We start from the raw sequence: 17,054 nt of genomic DNA on the forward strand, positions 1-17,054 counted from the left end.
TTATGCTTAACTGTTTCTAGTTTGGATTTCTTAGTCTAGATTCCTTGACATGTTTCACTTACACGTTGATGCTTTATTGTTAGCAACTAAAATTGTTAGGATTAAGAATTACCTAACAAAACCATGTATTATCTTTAAGATGTTCAAAACTATGCCATGTCCTCATGGCTTGCCAAATCTTTAGAACTGAGGCTTTGTAATTAAATAGATAGCAGTTAAACATCAATTTATTGGTTGGTTGTAGGTGCACAGGAGTGTGTTTCACTCTGCTTTCCATTATGTTTTGCTGCCAATGAAAAAAGAAACAGCTCTGTTCCTTTTTTGGGGGCGGGATAATTTAATTAGAACTTTTTTTTGCTTTTCACCAGCTTTCAAAGGTGCTTCCGTCTTGTCTTAGGGCCAGTGGAATGACTCTGGGAAAAGCAGCTTGCTACCAAACCTAAAGTTCTGTCCCTGGATCCTACATAGGTGAGGACTCACAAATTTGACTTTCACAAGGTTCCTGAGGCACGCGCACTTGTGGGTGTGCATATATATTAAATACAGCTGAACTACACAGGATAATGCGGCTCAACATGAGTAATCCTAGCATTTAGCTTACGGATAGATATTTCCACAGAATGACCAAACAACTGCAAGTCCGTTCGCAGAATACCTTCCCGTCAAAGGATGCAAAAAGTCTAAAAGAGCAGGTAACTAGACAGTTAATAAACGCTGACCCGCATTCTGCGTATGCGCATGCGCATCGCTGAGATGGCTATTGGTTCTTGATTGTCCAATCTCAAGCGGCGTTCTCCAGCCTTGCCCAATGGGGACTGGCGCCGAGCTGGGCCCGCGGAGTTTGATAGTTGTTCCTGGAGGCGGAAGTGGCGAGACGGCCCAGGAAGACCCGTTCTGTCCTTCAGAGCCCGGTGGGCGCCTGTGCTCGAGCGCCTTGGCGGCCCCACACCGGCATCGCGGCCCTTTTGGAAGGTCCCGGACGCCCTGGCGGCGTGCAGCGCAGCGGGAAGGCGAGCGGCGTGGGCTCCTCCGTGCCCCGTGGCTTCCAGTCAGCGGTCGGTGACGGGAGGGGCGGGTGTGAAAAGAGCGGCGGTGCGGTGCCGAAAGCTTCCAGGGGCGACAGAACTCCCGGGACCGTGAGCTTGGCTGTCGCACGTTGACTTGGCAGGGTCTCTTTACAAACACTCGGTGAGGTTTTTAACGTAACTGTGAAATTTCATTGTTAGTGTTCTCCGACCTCCCTCTCACCCCCCCGTGCACTTTCTTTTTCTCTTTCTCTTCCTTCAAAATAAACGCTCTCCAGGAGCAGTCACTTGATGGTGTAACATGAGAGGCTTCTTTAGGCTCTTTACTGCGATCTACGTGGCTGTTACTTATAAGCGTAATTATTAATAACTTCTCTTCTAGGGTATTGACGAACAATGTTGCCTTGAACTTGCTTCACCAATGTCTCTCTTACTGAGCATATTAAGAAACATGCTGGCATATTTTGGTGTTCCTGTAGACCAGGTAAATATCTCTAATGAATTTTGTTTATTTTTGGATCTTGTCGTCGTTTTAAGGCAAGGTATCATGTATGTAATGATAAATGAAGAAAGGTGAAGTGGGTTACCTTTCGGCCCTACTAATGTATGCCACTAAGCAAACACGCTACGTGCAACAGAGTTAGTGCAAGAGGTTTATTTGGGGAGGGTGGAGGGGTAGTGTGAAAGGCCATGTCGGAGTTGGGACATGAGAGGCAGGCAGGCAGACAGATAGGGTAGAAACAAGAGGAAGAAGAGAGCTAACAGGAAAAGAGGCAGGAGATCAAGCTGTGCCTGGTAGGCACTTCTACGGGATGCACATGTTGCACAGCTGACAGTGGAAAGGCACTTGGTGACAGGTGATGACATACATACCTGCTATGGCAGTAGAGGCAGGCTGCTGCCTTGGCAGAAACTAACAGTGTAGCCCAGGCTAAATGTCTGGATTTTGCTGACTTTATTCTTGGGTCTTGTTGTTTTGAGCCAGGGAATCTTGTAGCCCTTGCTGCCCCTGTCCTCCTATCCCCATCTCCCAAGGGCTGGGGTAATAGATGTCCATCTTCAAGTTGGGTTGTCGTGTGTCATTTTGAACACGTTTTCTGCCCTGATTAGCTTTTGTCAACTGGACATTAAAGTCTTGTGGGAAGAGGGAACCGCAAGGAACGGCCTAGGTCAGATTGGCCTCTGGCGCTGTCTCTAAGAGATTGTCTTTACTCTTGCTAGCTGCCTGTGGAGGACACCATTCTTCAGCAGATGAGCTCTGGGGTATACAAGAAAGCTAGTTGAGCATGAGCCAGTGGTTTCTGCTTGACTTCCTGCCCGACTTCCCTCACTGATGAGTTGGGACTGAGAAGTTGTGCTGGCTAGTTTTACGTTAATTTGACACAAGCTTTTGTCATCTGAGAGGAGGGAACCCTGATTGAGAAACTGTCTTCATAAGATGAGGCTGTAGGCAAGTGTGTAGAGCATTCTTTTAATTAGTGATTGATGGGGAGGGCCCAGGTCCTGGGTTCTGTGAGAGAGAAGGAGGAGAAAGCCATTAAGCAGCACTCCTCCATGGCCTCTGCATCAGCCCCTGCCTCCAGGTTCCTGCTTTGTTTAAGCTCTTGTCTTGACAGCTTTCCTCCCCAAGTTGCTTTTGGTCAAGGTGTTTCATCACAAGAATAGTAACTCAGAGTAGGACGGAAGTGTGAGCCAAGTAAACCTGTTCCTCCCCTAAGTTGCTTTTGGTCATTGTGTTGATCACAGCAGCAGATAGGGAACAACAACTTAACACCCACGTCTGGTAGTACAGTCCTGTAATCTCAGTTGTGAGAGACACCGAGACCTGGTATCACATTCAAGGCCTCCTTAGGCTGCAGCGTGAGTGAAGACCAGCTTGGGCAACTCAGCTCAGTGAGACTGCATCTCAGAACAGAAAGCCATCAAGTTGGGCTAGTGCTGTGCAGATCAGTGGCTCAGAATGAGCAAGGCTCCTGAATGCAGTCCATTAGGGAAAGAAAACCTCTGTGTAGACATTTAATTGCTACTTCTCTTTAGGTGGGAGAAAGGTGAGTTTGCAATACCGAAACTTTGATAGTTTTGATAGTTTAAAAATGTTGGCAAGGTGGTTAGTAATCTGTTTACTCTTTTAGGTGAAAGTCCAATAAGAGATACAACAGAGGAAGTGCCTTAGTTAGGGTTTGTATTGGTGTCAAGTGTAGTGGCATTTCATTTGTATTTTAATAAATAAAGCTTGCTTGAAGATCAGAGAATAAAACAGCCACACTGATCAGCCTTACAGCCAGGCAGTGGTAATACATACCTTTAATCCCCGTGGCCACACTAGTTGCCATAGAAACCGAGCAGTGCATGCCTTTTATCCCAGTGTTGCACACTTTTAATCCCAGAAAAAGAGAGGAATATAAGATAGGAGGAGGCAGCTCTCAGACATCCTGAGATTCCTGGAGGCAGGATCGCCATTTCAGACTGAGGTCGAGGTAAGAGCCAGGGGCTGGCTGTTTTGCTTTTCAGATCTTCAGGTTGAACCCCAATTTCTCTCTCTCTGAGTTTTTATTAATCATGCTTCACACTGAGCCATCTCCCCTGCCTTTATTCTTTTCTTGTCTTTTTTAATGTAGGTGGATTGAACCTAGGGCCTTAGGAATTATAAGTACACTTTGTACCACTGAGTGTAGAGTACTTTCAATAGGCGTGTTTCGGTCTCCCAAAATTCTAATATTTATAGGTCTAGGATCTGTTTCTTCTAGCTTGTACTATCTGATATGGTAGCTACTGGCCACATGTCCCTGCCTTAACTTTTCCTTTTAAATTTTGATACAGGGTTTTGGTATATGATAAAATACAAGCCAGGATGGCTTTTAATTTTCTGTCCTGCCCCAACAACCCAAGTATTGGGATTATAGGCATATTCCAGGTATCCAGCCTCATGCCACATTTAAGTACTTTAAATATTTGAATTAAGTTCTGCTATAGGCATAAAATAACAAATTTTGAAGACCTAGTGAAAAAAAGTAAAATTTTATTAGTAATTTAAAAATATTCATTTTATGTTATATGTGTGGAGGCCCAAAAATGTGAGCCTATTCCATCTTTTCTGAAGGTCAGAAAGTTTGAGTTTGCTCAAAATTGAGAACAGCAACTGTGTCTACACACCCGACCTTGGTGTTTTAGACATTGAAGTGGCTAATAGAGGTGTATCCTCCCCACCCTGACCAAAGGTCAGAGAATTCAAGCGTGCTTCTTTTGAAACTGGAGCTTTGACCTCAGGAGTGGCTGCCTTTAGGATACTTGGTCTAGGGTGGGTTCACTGCCTAAACAGCAGAATGTTTTTCTCATGAGTTAATGGCTTGATGTCTCAAAGTATTGAAACGAGTAACTGTTCTAGTTGTCCTTTGTATCATGTTAAAGCAGTCTCCCCCACCCCCTTTTGTATTGGGGTATAAAAGTGTATGGAAAATTAAACATGGGGCAGACTCAGAACTCAGTATGCAGCAGGCTTTGAGTTGCCCTCCTGGTACTACACTATGTTTCTGTGATTCTTTCTTATCTCTGTTCCTCCTACTTAACATTTTCTAATCCTCACACTCCTATGCTGGGACACAGCTAGGATCACAGCAGAAACTCCTGACATATGGCACCCAACGTCGGGTGGCTTATGTCATATATGTACTTGTATTATATTTCTTCTGGAGAGAACCTGAGGTGGTACTCCTATCCGTGGTGACAGTTACTGCCCTGAAGGATGCAAATAAAATTAAAAGTCATCTGAGCTTGCCCTCATATTATTGGAAGAGAGAAAACTGCAAACGAAACAAAGGCTTCTATAACTGATGTGTCCCATTGTATGCTACTCAGACCAGCTGACAGTTTAGTAGAGCTTAGAAGTATATCAGGACAGACACAATCAAACTTGTAGGGGGCATGACTTGTGTAATCAAGAACAGGTAAAACTAAACCAGTCTTGAGGCTAAAGTTAGGTCAGGGCCTCCTAAGCATGTGGGTGAATGTAAGTCAGTTAGATAGCGGCTTGTTTTGGGCATGAGAAAATTTGCTTGACCCTAAAGAATGTATATTTTGTTGGTGAGTAGTGGGAGACTAAATTGGAGACATAGAGCAGGCCCCTGGTAGCAGGGGCCTTACAGGATGATTAGACAACGAACATTGACTGCTTGGAGTGCGCTGTGGAGACTGGGCTGGCAGAGCTGGTGAGAGGCTGAGGCTAGCTGACAGGCTACATGTCAGAGTCGGGTGTGGGTCTGAGCAGAGCGATATAAAGAGGGGGACCCAAGTCTGTACTACCAGCTCCTCCTGAGGGTGAGGCCAGAAGATCTCAAGTTGGGGTACAGATTGAACTTAAGCCTAGTCTGGGCAATTTGTGAGAGTTCTGTCTGAAATACGAGGTTCAAAAAAATCCTCCTAGCTCAACTTTTTCACCTGAACCATATCCTGATTGCCAGTGGTTCTGAAATCCAGGTTTTTTTCTTGAGTTCTAAAATTGTGACTTTATCTTTATCTGATTACTGATTGTACTACTTATAAAATATTCTCATGAGGGTCCTAACGGGAGAGTGCTATAATTTACACTAATAAGGGCAGAATATTTACGTTATAGTAGCACATTCAGTTTAAATGCTTTGTAAAGAGCCAATTTCCAGTATATTCAAGCTGCCATATATAAATAACTCTGCGTTGTTTAGGGTCTGGTTTACTGTTCTTTTCATCTCTCTCTTAAAGGGAGTAACAAGTACTTTCTGTACTTAGAATGTCGTGGGTTTTTTTTTTTTTTTTTTTTTTTTTTGAAATTGCCGGATGTTTCTCTTATCTCTAGCCTTCTCTTCTTTTTCATCTCCCTTAGTTGCCCAGGCTAGCCATATAACTTGGGGCTCAAACAGTCCTTTTTCTAAGCCTGCTAAGTTGTTGAGGTTATATATAAACCCACACATAGCTGAAATGGCTAGTTTTTGCCTCAAAAGGTGGAATTCTTTTGTAGGTAAAGAGAGAGAGAACTTTTCTGCATAAAGTTTTAGCCATGGTTCTCTAAGGAAACAGAACTTACAGAATAAATCTCTCTTTGTGTATGGAAAGGGCTTTATTAGAATGACTTACAGGCTATGATCTAGCTAATCCAACAGTGGATGGCCATGAATGGAAAGTTGTGCAGCCCGCCAGGCTAGATGCCTCTGCTGACCTTGGACACTGTGGGATCCTAGAAGTAGTCTCTCATGTCAGTGAAGGAACGGACTTGCTAACAAGGCGAGAGCAGGCAGGCAAAGAGCAAAAGCTTCCTTTTTCCAAGTCCTTATATAGGCTTCCAGCAGAACGTAAGGCACAGATTAAAGCATGTGTCTTCCCACATCAAGATCCAGAGTAGAGTTGTATCTTCCTACTTCAAATTAGGCAAAAAAAAAAAAAAAAAAAATCCTCCACTTTTGGATTTAGTTCCAGATGTAGTCAAGTTGACAACCAAGAATAGCCATCACATTCTCCAAGGAGTTCAGTTAGGTATCTGAGCTAGGGTCTCTATTGTAACCTAGCCTGGCCTCAAGCTTGAGATCATCCAGCCTCTGCCTCCCAAGTGCTGGGGTGGAGGTAGACACACTCCTGCGTATACACCACAGATATATATCCAGTCTGAGCGAGAATGGATTTGCATATGGATGAAGTGGAGGCACAGGTCATTCCTTAGGATTTTGACCCCTTTTTCTGTTTTAACTTGATGTATATTTTGCTTGCATGTGTGTCCGCACCACTTGTGTACAAGAGCGAGGCATCAGATCCCCTAGAGCTGGGGCTGCAGATGGTTGTGAGCCATCAAGTAGGCTCTAGGAATCAAACCTCGGTCCTCTGGAAAAGCAGCAGTGCTTTTAACTTCTGAGCCATCTCCAGCCTTCCTCACCCTTTTTTTGGAGACAGGGTTCTCACTGGCCTAAGATTCCCCAATTCAGCTAGGCTGGCTAGTCAGGAGTCCTCAGGCACCCGCCCATCTCTGCCTTCCCAGCTCTGGGGTTCCAGGAGGGCATCCCCAGCTTTTTTTTTTTTTTTTTTTTTTTTTTTTTTTTTTTTTTTTTTTTTTTTGCCCAGCTTTTTTACATGGACTCTAGATCTCAAATTTGGGATCTCAGTATCCATGGTGAACTTTATTGACTAAACTGTTTTCCAAGAGAAATGGTAATAAAGTTTAATTCTTCAAGGAAGACACTTTAAAAGTATGCTATTATGTTTTCTTTGAATACATAAGTTTTACTACACCTGTTGAATCTCTTCTTAGGTAAATATAAACATTTAACTGGAGTGTATTTAAACAAAGCTTTATTTATAGGATTTGTTGATTTGGCAAAATAAAGACTATGGGTCAGCTCGGAGTTTCATCCGTATGATTGGGAGAGTGCTTCCTTTAGAACCTTGTCGAAGACCTAATTTTGAGGTAAGTTGGTCACCATATGTTGTTTAAGTCCTGTGTGTAAAATAATCCTGGTACTCCCAGGAATGTAGGGTAGAAGGGAAGGAAATGTGCCTGCAAGGCAAGGACCTTTACTGCTGGAAATAAGTCATCTCACACATGGGTTTGCTTCTTGAATTACATCCAAAGACAGGTACAGAGAATACCTGGGAGCTTGTTCTTACCTTACTTTATTTGTATAGATGAGATTAGCCATGGGGAGAAAATGTTGTTATTTGCTTAGGTAGTAGAGTAACTTGTCTCCAGTGTCTTTCCTTTTCTGTTGCGGACTGTTATCATTTAATACGGAGAAGCACGAGGCATGTGCTCTCCCTGATTCCCGGTGGAGCTCTGACTTTGTTTTCATTTGTGTTTTAGTTGATCCCTCACTTGAACTCTGAGGAGTCTGATGATTATGAACCTGTTGTTCCATCTTTTGCTGATGTTTTGTGTGTGGCAAATGATGAAGAAGCCCGTTATCTCAGGTTTCGGTAATTTTATATGTTTGTTTGGGATGTGGGTGTAGCCTAAAACATTAATGCTTGCATGCACTGAAGTTTGTTCCTATTGACTGGACAATTTTGTTCAGTTTTTGTGACATGGTATGTCCTGATATTTTCCTAATACAGGAATGGCATCTCATTTTTTAGTGTATATGTTTAAAATTACATTTTGTATTTAAATTTTTGAAAATTATATTTTCCTTTCATACACAAATGAATTTTATTTTTATCAAATTACCCCTCACCCTTCTACTCCAATTCTTCCTATATCCTCTCCACTCTCTTCCCAATTTCATACTGTCCTGTGTGCGCACATGTGTGAGTTTGTGTGTGTGCACATGCGTGTGTGCTTATGTGTGTGTGTGTTTGTGGATGTAAAAATCTAATTAGTCCAGTTAATGGTGTGTGCATATGCATGGGTGGAGGGCTGCCTTTTAGGACTTGAAGTACATTGCTCCAAGATCTTTTGGCTTTTAAAATTTCCATTGAAAAATCAACTGGTATTCTAATGGGTTTGCCTTTATATGAATTGTAACTTCTTTTCTTTCTTTCTTTCTTTCTTTCTTTCTTTCTTTCTTTCTTTCTTTCTTTCTTTCTTCCTTCCTTCCTTCCTTCCTTCCTTCCTTCCTTCCTTCCTTCTCCCTCCCTCCCTCCCTCCAGCCCCCTCCATCCCCCCTCCCTCCCTCCCTTCCTCCCCCTCCCTCCCCCTCTATCCCACTCCCTCCCACTCCCTCCCCCTCCCTCCTCCCCCCTCTCCCGCACCCGAAATAATTACATGGAAACTGTATTCATTTAAACACTGCTTGGCCCATTAGTTTCAGCCTCTTATTGGCTAAATCTCACATCTTGACTAACCCATATTTAGTAATCTGTATAGCACCACGAAGTGGTGGCTTACCAGGAGAGATCTTAACCTGCATCCGACTCAGAGAGGAGAGGCATGGCGACTGCCTGAAGCGTTTGCCTGACTCCCTTTCTTTCTCCCACAATTCTGTTCTGTCTACTCCGACTACCTAATTTTCTGTCCTATTAAAGCGCCAAGGCAGTTTCATTATTAACCAATGAAAGTAACACAGACAGATGACTCTCCTCCATCATACTGGGATTAAAGGCATGGGCCACCATGCCTACCTGAGTTTTTCTTCTTCAGTTGAACGTTTTCCTCCCTTTGTTTCTTCTTTCTTTTTACCCACAGACATGGTCTACGGAAAAAGGAGGAGGAAGGGGAAATGGCTCTTTTCCATTCTTCAAAACTAATTTGGGATCCATTGTCACCTGCTCTAAGACAGAATGAACCAGTGAAAAATGATCTGCCAGCAAGTGAGGCTGCAATTCAAAAAATAGCTGCCCTTGAAGATGAGCTCACTTTTCTTCGGGCTCAGATTGCTGCAATTGTGGCAATGCAGGAGCGGAGAGAGAGCGAAGAGACTGGTAAGTGACGCTGAGCTGATCCCTGAGTCAGCACCCTTCTCAGCACAAGCAGCAGTAAATACATCCTAGATGCTGACTGCCATAGGAAAGTAAGGGCTGCAAAGAAGAGTTAGCAGTGCCACTAAAGATCTTTGTTCAGGAAGTCGTGACTTCTAAGTAAGCTTTTTTAATTCTTTAGCAAAGAACTGGAAGCCAGGCGTGGTGGCTCATGCCTGTGATTTGAGAATTCAAGAGGCTGAGGCAGAAGGATTGACTTGAGTTCTAAGCCAGTCTTGGCTGTAATGTGAGACCATGTCTCACAAACCAAAACTAAACCTGGGGGTAGTTGATAGAGTGCTTGCCTCATGTTCACAAGGCTTTGGGTTAAATCCACAGTATCGCATAAAATGGCATGATTGTGTACATCTATAATTCTAGAACTTGGGGTGTAGAGACAAGAGGATTAAAAGTTCAAGGTCATCCGTAGCAACAGAGTTTGAGGTTAGCCTGGACTTCATGAAAATCCTTTTCAGAAACGCCAAAACAAGACAAAATAAAAAACTAGTACCAATTTCCCAAACTAATAAATAATTTTTTATTTTTTTAATTTTTTAAAATGATTTATTTATTTTTATATTAAGTGCATTGTTTTTTGCCTCTATGTATCTGTGTGTGAGTGTTTCAGAGCCCCTGGAACTGAATTTGCCATGTGGGTTCTGGGAGTTGAATTGGGGTCCTCTGAAAGAGTAGTCAGTGCTCTTTATCACTTTTTAAAAAGGAAAGAAAAAAATGGAGATTAAAGAAGAAGAAACGAATAGCAATAGGTTTGAGACCATGTATATTTATAGTCTAATTGCTTTTATCTTTATCTTTTTTATATTTATTTTATGTCCTATTTATTTTATATTTGGCTATAATGTATGTCTGTGCACCATGTATGTACCAGCTATCCACAGATGTAAGAAGAGGGCATTGGATCCCCTGCAACTGGAGTTATAAGTGTTTGTGAGCTATCATGTGGGTGCTGGGAACTGAACTCTGGTCCTAGAGCAACAAGTGCTCTTAACAGTTATTTCTTCAGCCCCTAGTCTGTAGGTATTTTTTTAATGTATTTTATTTCATGTGTGTGGGTGTTTTCCGGGATGTATATGTACCACATGTACGCCTGATGCCAGAGACTAGAATAAGACATCAGACCCTCTGGAACTAGTGTCAGAAACAGTGATGAGCTGCCCTGTGGGTCCTGGGAACTGAACCAGGTCCTCTGTAAGAACAGCGAGTGTTTGTAACTGCTGGACCATCTTTGTGGCTTATCTTCAGTTTTTTTATGATACGTTCTCACCAACAAGGGAATATTTTCCAGATGCCTTTTTTTTAAGCTTTTGGAGATATATCTTGTTTTAAACATAAAATTTAGGGTCTGGAGAGAAGGCTCAGTAGTTAAGAGCATGTACTGGTGTTCCAGAGGACCTGAATTTGGTCCTTAGTACCCATATTGGGTAACTCGTAACCATTTGTAACCCCAGCTGAAGGGGAATCTAACATCTTATTCTGCCCTTCACCTGTGCTCATATGCACATTCTCCCTCATACATAATTAACAATAAAAAAAGAAAATCTTTTTTAAAAACCGTGAGACCTAAACTATATAAGTACTGAGTTCTTTTCACAGCTGATTTGGTAGTAAGGTGCTATGTGTAAGTATGATTACTAAAATTTTACGTATATATTTATGTGTGCATAATATACAAATAACAATCATATGAGTATACCCTTTGTTTTTAAGCAAGGATGTGTACTCTCAGCTCTTCAGGAGCAGATTTATGAGAAAGTTATCTCAGGACAGCACCTGTTTCTCAAATGTCATTTTAGAGCGGGTACATCAATTTGAGTACTTCTAACTAGAAGTCGTTAGTGTTTGCTTTGAAACCGGAGAGTGCAGTTGAGATTTTCTGTGGATTCGTAGGAATCAGTTTCTCTCCTCTTTCAACTGCATCCTTTAGGGTGTGCCTTGAGACGTCCTGACCGGATTAGGAGTGAACTGACATTTCAGATGGCCACTCGTAGGGCACACTCGGCACACGGGGTCGGCTTGCCTTCTTGGCTGCCTTGCAGTAGTTCAGAAGCGTCCCAGAGGCCACTGTGGTTTGACTCGCACTGCTTCTCCGTGTTATGCTGCAGAGAATTGTGTGTGGTTTTGGTTTCTCAACAGACTACTTTGCTTTAGGCTTCTGTGACCTGAGTGATGGACCCAGCATGGAACAAGCGCTGTCGTCATCAGTGACTGCTGGGCTGAGTGAGGAGCCAGATCACTCTCCAAGTTCAGTATTATTTTCTTCTCCTCCTCCTCCTCCTCCACCACCTCTGCCTCAGTTTCCTCTCCAGCCATGTTTTCCTCCTGTGCAACCTGGATCTGCTAGCAGAGATGACCCAACAACTGCCATGGGAAAGCAGCACTCAGGTGTTCACAAGATGAGCGGTAGCCATTGCTCAGAAAGCCGTGGAGTTAGTGACGTTCCAAACATGCTGGATGTTCTAAAGGACATGAATAAGGTCAAACTCCGTCCCATTGAAAGGTATGTCACCAGAATTTGGAAAAGGAACTGAAATTCTATCAGTTGTTTTAAGAGAAATTGTTTGAGAGTTGGTGTGTGTCTCTTACTCCTTACCTCCTGTGGCCACCCTCTGGGAGACAATTGCCTTTAGTTCTTTTTTGACTATTTCTTCTATTGTTTTACCATACTTCACATTTTTTTGGTATGTTAATTATATTTACTCCATATTGTAAAGAATTAGGAATACAGTAGTTCCTTTTACCCAACATTTTGCTTTCTCTGAGATTGGTCATCCTTCAGTGGAAAGTTCCAGAACTAGCCTGATTAAATAGTTATAATTCAGTGAAGATTGATTGAATGATCAGATTAATGAACGACTAGCCAAATGTTCTTTTCATAAAATCTGATCCTTTAAACATTCTTAAAGGTTTCTTCTTTCCTCCTTTTTCTTTCTTTCTTTTCCTTCCTCCTTTCCTTCCTCCTTGCTTTCTTCCTTTCTTTCCTTCTTTTCTTTCCTTCCTTTTTTTGTTTTTGGAGACAGGGTTTCTCTGTAACAGCCCTGGCTGTCCTGGAACTCTCTTTTAGACCAGGTTGGCCTAGAGATCTGCTTGTGTCTGCCTTTGAGTGCTGGAATTAAAGGTGTGTGTTACCATGCCTGGCTCTTGAAGATTTCTTTACATTTTCTTCAGTGGTGCTGGACATCATGGCACATGCCTGTACTCCCTGTACTTGGACAGCAGAAGCATAAGATCATAAGTTCAAGTCCAACCCTCCTGGTTTGTAGCAGTAAAAATGAGGGGCCTCAGGTCATGACAGGCTGCAGGAGACCCCAACCCATGTGGCTTCTTAGTTTTCTAATTTTGAATTCTTAGTACTCTTTAGATTCCTTAATTCATGGCAGAAATCTCTTAAAGATTAATTAGATTATAATATATTATGCTTATATTCCTGCTGTGTTTGTGAACAAAGAGCTAAAATTGCATCAAAGTTTTAATATATTTGATTGTGTTTTTTAAAAACTAGGTCACCAGGTGGTAGACCCATTCAGAAGAAAAGACAGAGTTTACAATGGGATCCAGTGTCTTTAATATCCAATGCACTTAAGAAGAAGTTTGCATTTCAGGATGATTCCTTTGACAATGAAAATAGATCTTGGGAGTGTTCTCCATTTTCTAGTCCAGAAACTTCAAGGGTAAGTTGTGGAATAAAGCATTTCTTGCTTTCTCATGCATGTTCTTTATGCTGGGCTCTGCATCCATACAGATTTTCTTAAAGTATTTATATTGTATAAGTTATGCAGTATTTTTTTCTATTATTTATTTGTAGTGAGATTTTACCTGATGGCCCAGGCTGGCCTAGACTTAGGGAAATCTTCCTCCTTTAGCCTCTCAGTTGCTAGAATAGAGCTGTGAGTTGCTATGACAGGCTTATCCATTAGTTTTGGTTTTTAATGCTAACCTTTTTTTCTTGCCAACTTTGCATTATTATTATTATTTTTTGCTTTTTAGCTTAACATAAAATAAAAGATGATTTGAAACATACAGATGCACATGCTTATAATGATTTGCCCTAGGTAGGTGCTAAGTTGATGTTGCTATCTGTAGTGTGAATGAGATATTAGAAATGTTAAGGACTAGGGAAGAGCTGTGTATGGAGTCAGCCTAACCATACTTCATGTAAATACTCCATTATGTTGACCATCAAATAGGAAGGGTTTGGATTATTTAGTTGGATGGAATGTTAACCTTGCATTTTTTTAAAGCAAACAGGATAATAGTCATCTCCACCCCCTATTTTACCCTGTGAGATAGGCTCACCATGTAGCTCTGACTGGCCCAGAACTCACTATGTTGAGTTCTGCCTTTGTATCCTGAATGCTGTTAAAAGGCTTGTGCCACCTGGCCAGAATCAGAGTTATTTTTAAAGTAGTGTTTATTGGATGCATAAGAAGGTGTGCTTTAAGGGATGGGTGATTTTCATATGTATCTAGTTGAGTTCAGACAGAATAAACCCTTTGCAGTCAAGAGGACTGGAGGAGGGATGGCCTCTGAAATCAGTAGATAGCACTCAAATGCCCTGCAACAGAGAGACTGGAAAACTGAAATCCTATGACTGCTCAAAATAGCATAGCAGTGTGGGAGGTGTGTGTCTTCCAGGAAGGCACATTGTCAGTTAGGTGCAGTCTATAAGGTTGTCACTGTGTGTGTACTATGATGCTTGATCAAATGTTAACTCAGAAAATGGTATATATATGAAATTCAGGGCTAGGGATCTAGTTAAGTGGTAGTGAGCCAGGCTAACATGCACGATATAGTAGGTTCAATGCCCAGTAACCTAAAACAAACCAACAAAATGCCTGCCCTCCTTCAAACAAAACAAGGAAGGCAAAAAGTAGTTCTTTTTGGAATTACAAGTTGTGTCTTAAGAATGCGACTGTGTCTGAAGTAGGTGTTTAATTCTAACATTTGTGTAGCATTTGGCTGTTTACAGGGGAAAGTACTTCTGTAGCCATGTGCTCTGCTTATGTGAGTCAACCAAATCTTAGATGGAGATACTTGGAGAAAGAGCAAGCAATAACAAAAATCCTTCCTGCTTCTGAAATGACTTCTCTGATTTAGGAGGGTCTTCTGTTTTGTGTTGATTTCACTGGTTAGATAAAGAAACTTCCTTGGTCCTTTGATAGGACAGAAAATTAGGTAGGCAGAGTAAACAGAACAGGATGCTGGGTAGAAGGCAGTGAGGCAGCCGCCATGAAGCTCTGGCCCAAGACGTAGATTAGAATCTTCCTGGTAAGCCACCGCTTTGTGGTGCTACACAGAATATTAGAAATGGGTTAATCAAGATGTGAGAGGTAGCCAATAAGAGGATGGAACTAATGGGCCAGGCAGTGTTTAAATGAATACAATTTGTGCGTTGTTATTTTGGGTGTAAAGCTAGCCGTGCGGGACTAAAAGCAGGCCTGCTCGCTTCATCACGACAGTCCTCAGCTCTGAGCACAGCTCCTGACATAGATTATTCTCATTATGTGCTATGGAAGGAACTAAACCTAACCTCTAAGGGTCATCTAGTACTTTATTCTTACCTGGCCTTTTGCTTTCCCTCTTTTTTCTTTTTAATGTTTTAGTAATTTCCATTTTAAACATTTGCTTTTTTTCAGTTTTGATGTCACATTTCTCCAACAGAAAACCAGCGATCTAAGGGAAGAACTGGTAATATAAAAGCAGTTATTCAAGGTATCAGGAGTGAAAGCTGGGCCTACACTTGGAAAGATAGATGCAGGAATGCTCTGTGGTGTCCTCCGCGGCCTTTCAGAGAATTACAGCTTCTGTTAGGGTGACTAAGCCATCCTGGGACCTGTCTGTGCTCAGCCTGAGGAAGACGTTTACAGATGCTTGTCCTGGCTCTGGAAGTTCTGGCAGTTAGCTGGCTGCTGAAGAGAGTCGGGTCTGTGTGAGTGCTACTGAAAACGGAATGCATGCGGCAGTGATTTCCCTAAACAGTTATGGCTTCCTCCTTAAGTGCCTTTGTAAGTCGGTATTGAGGGGACAAGACTAAAGCCTTTTTAAACCCAGGCCCAGTCTTTGTGAGAGTCTAACCTAGCAGGCACCCCACCCCATGTACCTGTAAATTTAGAAAAAAGCCACAACAGGTCCAAAAATTGCTGTTTGTGTTGCCCAGAAACTTGAGGACAGCCAATCAAGAAGCTGGACAAACAAGTTGTTTTTATTTTTTATTTTTTACAGTTACTGGGTGGTTTTGTAAAAAGTTACAAAAATCCCCTCTTGACTTAGAGCCAACTATCCCCCTACCCAATCCAGTAACGCCAAGGTATACAACTCCCTGCTTGCAGTTTTTCCCTTAAAAGAACCTTTGCACTGTGAGCTCGGGATCTTTCTTTCTCATCTGCTGTGTGGGTGTGTGGGCTGCTAAGCAGCCCTTCCCTCCTTGTAAGCCTGTCAAACAATAAAAAAAAAAAACCCAAAAACAAAAAAACTTATGTAATTACATCGGAAAGTGGGCACCGTGATGGTCTCTCGATTCAGGAACAACAGTGTGATGTGGTGTGTTAGACCTTCAGCAACTTGGAGATTTTCTGTGAGCCAAAGATAATTCTTTTCATTAAGAAAGTCATAGTCATGTAAGACTGGACTTTCTAAAACTGAGGTAATAAATTCTTTTGACTGCCAGGTGCTGCAAGTAGAAATAGACTCTTGAAAAGTTTCATCCACACTGGCTCTGTACGTACATAAGCCTGGCATGTTTATCTACACTGGCTCTGTATATACATAAGCCTGGCATGTTCATCCACACTGGCTCTGTATGTACATATGCCTGGCATGTTTCCTTTGTTCTCTATCACATTTGTATCCCTCCCTTTTTTTGTAAATAGATTGTACAATAAATATGTCTTTTGAATTTGGTTGAGTTTTCTTACTATTTTAATGAAGTCTGATTTCTTTGTGAGAGATAGTTTTGTAATTAGAGCTTCCTGGGGGATAAAATGAAACACAGAATTTGCAGTAGACATTCTCTCCTCATGTGTATGCTAGTGTGGTGCACAAATTTGCATGTTTCCCTACATGCTTTAGCCCAGGCTACAGCCAGGGAGCAGGGAGGTAGAGTGTGTTAGTGGACTCAGCACCCACCTACTTTGCCAGGTTCTCTGATTTCAGAAGAGTCTAACTTGCTCATCACTTATTATTTATTAAAATTTTATTGTAAAGAACTTAGAAATAAAAACCACCATTCAGCAGAGTCTCCATTTTGAATGGCACTTATGACTAGCCTTAGTGCTTCCCATGTGCTGACTCACTCAGTCACCACATCAGCAATGTGGGGTAGGCTTTTGTTAACCTCACTCAGTAGATGAGAAACTGGGCATAGGGTGTTACTAGCCCAGTTAATCTCCCAGGACCTCACAACTTATTAAATTGTGAGTTAGGATTTGAATCTAGGCAGATGGGTTCCCAACTCACATTTTGACCTTGAGAAACACTTATAAAATTTTAACCTATTTATTTAAACTTTGTGTTATTACAGAGCATTTCAGACAGTTTACAGATAAAGTGTGTAAAAGCAGTGTAACAAATTTCAAGAGTCCTTAAAAACCCTTAAGGATGTAA

General features: G+C 41.9%; 1 protein-coding gene across 1 annotated transcript; it reads left to right on the plus strand.

Annotated features, from left to right (window-relative positions):
• The first annotated feature begins 1,154 nt into the window (after window positions 1-1,154).
• Mtfr2 (mitochondrial fission regulator 2) lies at window positions 1,155-15,922 on the plus strand. The gene is given in 8 exon segments (XM_038339938.1): window positions 1,155-1,188; window positions 1,408-1,509; window positions 7,345-7,449; window positions 7,843-7,955; window positions 9,163-9,398; window positions 11,604-11,952; window positions 12,955-13,123; window positions 15,089-15,922. Coding segments are annotated over 7 exon segments (1,215 nt in total). The 5' UTR covers window positions 1,155-1,188; window positions 1,408-1,446; the 3' UTR covers window positions 15,269-15,922.
• The last annotated feature ends 1,132 nt before the right edge of the window (window positions 15,923-17,054 follow it).

The sequence above is a fragment of the Arvicola amphibius genome, chromosome 8 (genome assembly GCF_903992535.2).
Source record: "Arvicola amphibius chromosome 8, mArvAmp1.2, whole genome shotgun sequence".
NCBI classification, from domain to species: Eukaryota; Metazoa; Chordata; class Mammalia; order Rodentia; family Cricetidae; genus Arvicola; species Arvicola amphibius.